Source organism: Labrus bergylta, chromosome 13 (genome assembly GCF_963930695.1).
Source record: "Labrus bergylta chromosome 13, fLabBer1.1, whole genome shotgun sequence".
Taxonomy (NCBI): domain Eukaryota; kingdom Metazoa; phylum Chordata; class Actinopteri; order Labriformes; family Labridae; genus Labrus; species Labrus bergylta.
The window spans coordinates 11,403,784-11,412,978 of record NC_089207.1 but is presented as its reverse complement, the minus strand read 5'-3'; the positions used below and the strand labels follow the sequence as shown (position 1 = coordinate 11,412,978).

The 9,195-nt window shown below is 43.4% G+C and overlaps 1 protein-coding gene across 2 annotated transcripts; it reads right to left on the bottom strand.

The window, feature by feature from the left end:
* Positions 1-2,515: 2,515 nt before the first annotated feature.
* On the bottom strand, positions 2,516-8,958 carry nup35 (nucleoporin 35). 2 transcript variants are annotated; one of them, XM_065962496.1, is made up of 9 exons: positions 8,662-8,958; positions 7,389-7,544; positions 7,169-7,299; positions 7,003-7,054; positions 5,266-5,374; positions 5,105-5,174; positions 3,404-3,532; positions 2,922-3,056; positions 2,516-2,815 (listed from the first exon to the last, which is right to left on the bottom strand). In XM_065962496.1, exons 1-9 carry the CDS (start codon positions 8,672-8,674, stop codon positions 2,738-2,740), a joined length of 873 nt encoding a protein of 290 aa, XP_065818568.1. In that variant the 5' UTR covers positions 8,675-8,958; the 3' UTR covers positions 2,516-2,737. The 2 variants fall into 2 exon arrangements, with proteins under 2 accessions (XP_065818568.1, XP_065818569.1); XM_065962497.1 differs by having other exon boundaries at positions 7,169-7,296.
* Between the last annotated feature and the right edge of the window lie 237 nt (positions 8,959-9,195).

Here is a 9,195-nt window from a genome sequence, read left to right as displayed (position 1 = left end):
AAGGCTGTCAAGATTTTCAAGATAACAAGCTTTCAAACAATACAATCTCTGATAGTACGGTAAAGTAAGCTTCAAAATAAACAACAGATCTTCAGTCATATTTTAAGCTACTGCAAGAGAAAGACAGAGATCACTGTCTTTAAAGTACAAATACCTTGGCAACGATTGGGTGATGAACATTGCCAAGCAGGAGTTTATACCTGAAATTTTTGGTAACTAAAAACAAAAAATGGCCCAATATTGGGTGCATAGGACTTCTATGTTCGTTGACTTGGTATCAAAGTAGGTATATATGTACATCGAGAGCTCTCATTCCTAGTGAGTAAAGCTGATTTTGATCCCTCCTCCCTGGACAGACAAGCAAACAGACCAATTAGATTTAATGTGCAACCGGTGGACAAACATGTAAAAACAGACTTGTAATAAACATAAAAAAAGAGTGCAAAATATATACTCTGTATGTGTAGAAAAGGGGCCGAGGAAGATGTCCGAGCAGGCCACAAACACTTGTGCATGTAGACAAGACCTCAGAGAAGACTGTATACAGATTTAATCTCTCACATGGTTCTGAAAGTTGTTCCAATTCGCTGACTGCTCCATAAAATTGTTTCAAATGTCCTAGGTCAGGTCAGGTAGGTCAAACCATAAGCCAAACCAAATCTCTCTCTCCCCCCCACCCCATTTCCTCCTCTCACATCCCCCCTCTGGGTTTCCTTTCAGCCGTCTGTGCTACACTCTTGCAGCCTGGGAGGCCTGATCCAGTCATTTATCCCCTGCAGCAGCAGTGCGAGGCGGAGTAGACCATATGTCGCTGGGATCAGGTACACAGGGAGTAATTGGCTACGAGGAGAAAGGTCAGCTGCTGAGAGATTTCTGACATGACTAAGAAATCCCCCCCCCCCCCCTCCATTACTGTATCTCTGAGGCATCACTGATCTGTTAAATGTAACTCCATGTGACTGAGATAAGTCAAAGTGTTAATATCACAGAATAAAGGACTCATAATGTACCAAACAACACTTCACAAGCTTGAATTTTAAACAGGATTTTTCTGAAACCTGATCAACACTGCCTGTCTGAGCCAATTTGGCAGACAGGTAGAGTGTTGGCAGGAGTGTGTTTGTTAGCAACTTGGTAAGACATTATGATCCATTAGTCATCAGTGACGTGCAGTGTAATTCCCGATAGGTAGGGTGCACCTTCCTTGTTCAAAGAATGTTGCCTAACTTGAAACATCACTGAAAGAGAGGGTGTGACGTGTAAACCTGTTTTTAAGCTAAAGGGAAAGGTTCGTGGAGTTCTTTATGTCTACTTCCTGGTTTGGTGTTCTTGTGATTTTTGCAGCTGTTCTCGAGACTCCATCTGCTGGACAGCAATACAATTGACACTTTAAAGAAAGTCCACACAGATATCTTACACTGTACTGTTAGTTATTAAACAGATCCACTTCTTTTGCTTTCAACAAAGTTAAATGATTCTTCTTCTCTTCTTTTAACATTTTTTAGCTAAGCCTGCATCTCTCCATCTTAGCTCAACCAATTAGCGAATGTGGATCAGTGGTAGAGTCTGTCGTCTCCCAATCTGGGTTCGATCCCCAGCTCCTGCAGCAACATGTTCAATGTGCCCTTGGGCAAGACACTTAACCCAAAGTTGATCCCGCTGCTTCGTCGGCTGTGCTTCAATGTGTATGAATGGGATCAGAATACTGATGACCACAACCTCTACAAGGAGGGGGGTGTCAGATGAAGCAGTTAAAACCAGTCAGGGGATATATATATATATATATATATATATATATATGAAGGGTTTTTTTTCATATTCTTTCCTCTCCTCTGTCATGAAAATAAGGGGAGTAAGTGAGGTAGAGCTACAGTATGATCCAACAGGGGAGGGTTCTATCCTCGATCAGGGTTGGGGATGGCTCTGGGATGGAGCTCACAGTCTTGCCTTCCTGAGGTGTTGTGGGACTAATCGGACAAATCACCAGCAAATGGAGGTTAGCACTTGACAACCCTGGTGATATCATGGCTCTTGCTGCCCATTGGTCTACCTGGTTGAGTTGTGGGGGCCAATGGGGGCCATGCGGTAGGGTAGGTAGTATCGGTGTTGTCACTACCTGGAGCTTGCATAAAAAAAAAAAAAATAGAGCCTGGGTCTGTTGAAAGTGGCAATGCTGTTTTCATTTCTGTGGCAACTAAGGGCTGTAAAGTAGGTAACTTAACAGCAGGGCATAGGGGCATTATGGGAATAAGGGGTGTCTCCACACAGCGCTTATCCTTTTATCAGGGTACAAGTACATTGTGTTCATCTCAAAAGCAGAATGTTAAAGATTTCTGGGGATAAAACTGAAACCGGAGAGTGGGCTGAGAGTGAAACATTAATGATCCTGGATTCATGAACAAGATGTCCAGAAGCAAGAAAACATAAGACTGTGTATGCACTCTGTATAATGAACAGTGCCCCCCCCCCAGTGGCTGCTGAGGGAACATCACCTTTAAATGAAACTACTACTGACTTTAAACTTGGCAAAAACTTTATTGAGACAAAAATATTTAAAAAGTACTAAATATAAAAGAAGAGACAGAAAAATCTTTCACCTCAGCACACACACACACACACACACACACACACTCTCTTTCTCTCTCAAACACCATGTAGTGAATCAGTTCATCCATTTGTCCAAAGATTCTCCTCTCTCCTCTGATGCTGCAGGTTTCCCATGATGCTTTGTGTAATGTCACCATCCAAACATGTACTCCATTGCCTTCGAGACAAAACTGTCGTCCTTTCTGGGCGTCTGTCTGTCTGCTACCACCTAAAGACACACAAACACATCAACATAAATTTATCTTCAAGGCCAAACATACGCACAGCTCAGATCTTTTTTAAGGTTAAGAAGGAAGTGAATCGTGAGACGTCACCTGGTAGTCGCTGCTGGAGCTCCTGTAGGCCGCACTGAGTGGTCTGATGGCGGAGCGAGGAGTGGAGGGGAGGACGGTGGAAGAGAAGGATGTGGAGAGGGGAGTAGAGACGGCGACACTGCTGTCCATCACACCCTGAAGAGGAGAAAGAAACAAATTCAGGATCGTCCCGATATCAGAATTTTAGACTTTCGACTTGATTCTAGTATCAAATAAACCATATCGACACCTGTTCTGATACCACAGGAACAAAAATAGAAGAAATCTGCACCCAACATTGGGTCATTCTTTGTTTTTAATTAGCAAAAATCCAAGGCTAACACCTGCACACTGTCTAAATTGAACAACAACATTGACGATGCAATTCAGAAAGTGGTTTGGTTAAAAATATGACTGAAGATCTGGAGGCTTTGTTTTTTTTTTTTTAAAGCTTCAGCACTTTGATTGTACCCAAAAGCAGGAGGGCAAAGAGAGGCACTGACCTTGTCGATGCAGGGTTTGACCCCCACCATGATGGCGTCTCCGAACACTTTCCCATCTTTAGACAGAGCTTTCCTGGCCTGGAGTCTGGACTGATACTGAAGGTGCATCCAGTTACCAGGAGACGCCATCTGTGGGGAAATCAACACGTCAATGATGGCTCCACTTTGTCTGAATGATTTCTGAATCACACACACATCGCAGTAGGAGTGTTTTTCCCTTCTGCTGTACACCGGAGCTGACCTGATTTGACATCTGGCAGGGTTCATACACATTTTTGCCAATACTTTTCCATGACTGTGACGCAAGTTTTCATGACCATATATTCTCTGAAACATCTGTGTACACATGGAAAATAAGAACATTAAAGACAAGCTAGGTGTATTGCTTGTCAGCTCGTGCTCGCTCTGTCCCTCTGCTTCACAAAACTACACACCTGCTAATGCAAAAGAGTTTAAGAAAAAGTGAAAGTTTTTTTTAAGTCAGCTGGATTACACGAGTAGCATTCTGCACAGGGAGACTTTTCATACAACTTGAGTAACACTTTCAGCTTTTAACGCCTCTTAAAAGGCTTCAAATAAAAAAACATCAGGAGGAAGAGAACTCATTTTCTAGCAGTGCACAAACACACACACACCTCCTGTCTTCTGCTTGTATTGTGACTGACAGATTAGATGCCCTGGTGGACCCGCCTCATCGCTTTCATCATCATCATCAACTTTTATTATTAGACTCAAGGTCCATTTTTAAAAGACATACAATACAAAAAATAAGTTAAAAAATAGTCAAAAATAGACAACACACATATATACAATAAAAACATTCCCACTTCTTATAAAAGGCACTTATTTCAATGTCTCCAAAAGGTATGACTGGTAGCGTACTGCACTATAACTTGGGTTTGACAGCAGCATTATAATTACATTCTTAGAATCATTCAAGCGACCGATAAATCTGTACATCAGGTTCCTCAATAAAGCTTGTAAGGTGTTAACTCCTGCATACACAAATAGCTCACTTGCACTACTCCACCTTGTTTTTTTTTTAGTAAGATCCTAAAACAATCATGAACCTGAAGTCTGTGCATACTTGATTTTTTGAACTTACCCCATAAGGGGGCAGTATACAGGGGAGTGCAATATGCTCTAAAGAGACATATCTTTACATGATCAGAACACATGAAATTTTCTTGCCATCATATTGGCCTGGGCATATAATGTACGACACTGTCTAAAAATGTCGTCATCGTCAGACATTTGATCTGTTATAAAGTGTCCGAGGTATTTGGCTTTATAACAAACACAAAGTTCTTCCCCAGAAAGATAAAATTGAGGAAAGTGGAGGTCCTTATCTCCCTTTGCCCTACATATCATCACACTGCTCTTATTTGAGTTATATTGCACATCATGTTTGGCACCATATTCTGTACACACATTTAACAACTGCTGAAACCCAGCACTACTGGGAGAGAAAATGGCCAAATCATCCGCATACATTAGATGGTTTATCACAGTGTTGCCAATCATACAGCCCGTTCTACAGCCATTCAGTTGTTCAGATAAATTCTTCTTTGAAAACAAAACGTACATTTTGTCATTGTTTTTACAATCATAGATCTATCTTAAGCTCGTCAATGTCTCGTCCTCATCATGGCAAAAAAAAGAAAAGGTTGTTGATGCACTAAGATGAAGTTTGTGTCTCACCGTGTGTTTGAGGATGTTTCCGTACTGAGCAAACTGCAGCAGGATGTAGGAGGCCGAGGCTGGAGGAAAACTTAACAAACACATAAACAGAGTATTTTAAAGTATTTACATTTTAACAGACAGTTTGACAGTTTGAGTAGTACTTTAAGCAGTGTGATTACCCGAACACTGTGACCCAGGTCTGGTCCAGCTGATCGTCAGAGGACAGAGACTCTCCCTGACTGTAGAAGGGATCCACCTGAGCTGGAGACATGCACAGCTGCTGCACACCTGGAGACACAGACATGTGGAGAGGCAGGGAAGAGAGAGAGAGACAGGTGGAGAGGCAGGGGAGAAAGACAGGTGGAGAGGCAGGGGAGAAAGACAGGTGGAGAGGCAGGGGGAGAGAGAGGCAGGGGGAGAGAGAGACGGGTGGAGAGACAGACAGGGGAGAGAGACAGACAGACAGGTGGAGAGGCAGGGGAGAGAGAGAGAAATGTGGGGGAGGCAGGGGAGAAAGACAGGTGGGGAGGCAGGGGGAGAGAGAGGCAGGGGGAGAGAGAGGCAGGGGGAGAAAGAGGCGGGTGGAGAGAGAGACACGGGAGAGACAGGGGAGAGAGACAGACAGACAGGTGGAGAGGCAGGGGAGAAGGACAGGTGGAGAGGCAGGGGGAGAGAGAGATGGGTGGAGAGAGCGAGACACGGGAGAGAGGCAGACAGACAGGTGGAGAGGCCAGGGAGAGAGAGACAGGTGGAGAGGCAGGGGGGAGAGACAGACAGGTGGAGAGGCCAGGGAGAGAGAGACAGGTGGAGAGGCCGGGGGAGAGAGACACAGGTGGAGAGGCAGGGGAGAGAGACACAGTTGGAGTGGCAGGGGGGAGAGAGAGACAGGGGGGAGAGACAGACAGGTGGAGAGGCAGGGGGGAGAGAGAGACAGGGGGAGAGGCAGACAGGTGGAGAGGCAGGGGGAGAGAGACAGACAGGTGGAGAGGCAGGAGGGGAGAGAGACAGGTGAATACAGCTGACAGTAAACAGAGACATCAGATGTAATCTGTGTACATTTCTGATTATGACAACTTGATAAAACCTGTAACCTGGGGCTTCTCAGCGTACCAACATCTTAGAATATGTAGAGCTTACCAGTAGTTATACAAAAAGCTAAATTACTTTACCAACATTTTAAGAAAGAAACAAAGTAAGGAGGTGCAGAAGAAGAAATATGCTACAGAGAAGGATGCAGACAAGTGAGGGTGTAAAGTTGTCAAAATGTTGGATATTTCAATACAATGTGTTTGAAAAAGGACAAAAATCTACTATTTTATAATAGAGAGTAATGAAAGTAACAAAGCTTAAATCTTTAACATCATATCTTTCACTAAAGGTGCTGCGAGAGAAAGAAAGAGAGCTCTGTCTGAATTCTTTAAAAGCATCGGCAACCCTTCAGTCCCAAAACGTTGCCAAAGTATTTGTGCAATTTAGACAGGGTGAAGGAGTTTGTCTGCAAAGGTATTTTTTGGGCTGTTTTGCCTTTATTAGGTAGGAGAGCTGAAGAAAGACAGGAAGCGTCGGGAAGAGAGAGTGGTAGTCGCAAAGGGCCGAGGTCGGATTCAACAGCACGGCTGCAGCGATGAGGACTAAAGCCTCCACCCATGGGACACGATAGAACCACCAAACTATTCGGTGACCCAATTTTTATTTATTAAATACAAGAAATTACACAATATCAGGGGTTATTTTCTGTTGCCTACATATCCAAACATATATTGATATCATTAGATTTTTACTAGTATCATATCTGAGCATAAAGTTCTGATATAGTGACAACCCTACAAAGTTTTTCCATATCATTTTGACCAAATATTGTAATGACAAAATTCACTACAATCAGCAGTGTTGATAGTATCAGTGAGTTCCTGTACCTGGAGTGGAGGCCCCGCGTGCCGACAGAGGAGACTGCATCACAGGAAACGACTGAACAGAAACAGACGGTTACTTAACATTCAGGATTCAACGTGAGAATGTTTCTTATGATTTTATCATCAGGACCATCTCCATCAATGCAGGCACAGCTCTTTGCGTACTCACCTGCCTGTGTGTGTGAAGGGGCGACGCCACAGATACCAAGTCGTCATGTATACTGCGAACAGGTGGGGCTCCACTCTTGTCCTTAGGGGTGGGGACAACGGGCTGTGGGGCAGAGCCTCCTCCACCTCCTACTAAAGTGCAGAGCAAGACACACTGATGAATTCACAAAATCGGCTGATCTCCACGTGGATGTCTTTCTTCTTGTGACCTCAGTGCGTACCTGTGCTCTCCATGAGGGGGGCGGTCAGGCTGAAGGGGCGTGGCTGGGGGGTAACCGGAGCAGGTAGGTCTCCCATGAGAAAGCCAGGAAGGAATTGAGCTCCAGGGGTCGGCTTGGGAGAAGTAGGAGATCCGAGGGTCATTGGTTCAGATCCCACTGAGAGACAAGGACAGAGAGTCTTATTTAAATTTCCGTTGTCATGACAGCAGAATGAGGCTCGTCTGTCTCTCTATCTAACCCCTTTGAATGGCTGGCCACTCGTCCAGGCTGTACCCTGCCTCTTGCCCAATGAGAGCTGTTATTGGCTCTTGCCAACCGCGCCCCAAATGGAATAAGAGGTAGTGGATGGCTGATATTAGAATTTTCAACTTTAATGATTCTAGTGAAGATAAAACCTGTAAACCTTCCTGCGTTCTAACCTCTCTCCATTTTTCAAAAGCATCTCCAATATTGATCCTAGTTTGAGCACGTTTCTGCTCGTGGAGCTTATTAGAAACATGCAGAGGCTTTTTAGGTCGGGTACAATCACTTCTATCTGAACCAGTTCTCTTGACCCGCTTCCATCGCTGCAACACCTGTTGGTTTGACCTGATAACTGCTCTCATATCCGGCAAACCGAGGGGCGTCCAAAACGGCCGTGTGAGGGGGTCGCCTTAAAACCGCCTATCCAAAAAAATCCAGAGCATTCAGGACCAGAATCTAAAGTTAGAAGGAGGACATACTGGCTGCTGCATTGTTGTCAGAGAAGCCAGCACTTCAACATAGCATGTTTCCTTAATGTCTGATCATATTGTAAGGTACCTTTATCATTTCAGTCACTACACATCTCACTGACTGCTCCTTTAAGGTTTTAGCCCAATATAATAAAACTCACTTGACATAAAGATGATTGTAAAACTGTAACACGTAGACTTTAGACTTTATTGTACCCTTGATTAAAAATATAAAATCAGGTAAAGTTAAGATGAGTTATAAATTTGAGATAAGAAGTTGAAGTTTGAAGGCATGAAACTATCACTCTGGCCCTGCTTACATACAGCCAATGATCAGTTATCTCCAGTAATCTTTGTTAACATTATTTAACCCTTCAACAACCAAGTGACTGACCTGAAATATGACGTTTATCTTATATAAGGTCAGAAGTGGACAAAGTACACACCATCGTTGTTGTGAACACATTAACACATTAACACAGCAGGAATATCATTGATAACAAAGACAACAAAGAAACGTTTAACAAAACAACAGTGAAATACTGAATAAATCAGGTTACCTTGTAGCTCCATTTCTGCTTCGTTTCTTTCTGGCCGCGATTTTCAAAAGTAGGAAGTGACGCCAGGCGAAGTGACTAGCACGCCAGCTAACACGGCTAGCAATCACTGATGTGTCACTATATCTCACTCCTGTGCGAGGGTCTACTTTATTTAGATGAATTGTGATTTATAACATCTATCTAGTTACAGTAAAATAGCGTAAAGTAGACGTCTCTGTCTGCTGTGAGTGTCTTTGTCCAGCGTGGAGGATCTGGTGGTGCGAGCAGCCTGTGAAATGAAACACTGTCAGAGTGACTTCCGGCGCATTGAGACCGCGTCATTGAAATGAGAGTTCATTCTGTAGTTTTTCTAAATCTGTAAGTGATCGGTATGTGAATTACGATGAAACATTTTTCCTGAGACGTCTGTTAAAATATCGATTTACCTAGATATGTATGAATCCTTTTTGATTGATTGATTTTTTAAAGGCTGTATTATTTTTATTCTTTCTTTATACTTTTCTGTATGTTCTCCATGTTCCAAGAAAAGTGGAA

Bases quoted from the DNA above. Each gene is read 5' to 3' on its own strand.
- nup35 (XM_065962496.1), bottom strand. The intron at 3,533-5,104 runs GTGAGACACAAA...ATTTCCCCACAG, and splicing joins GAAACATCCTCAAACACACG to ATGGCGTCTCCTGGTAACTG. The intron at 3,057-3,403 runs GTCAGTGCCTCT...TCTCCTCTTCAG, and splicing joins TCAAACCCTGCATCGACAAG to GGTGTGATGGACAGCAGTGT.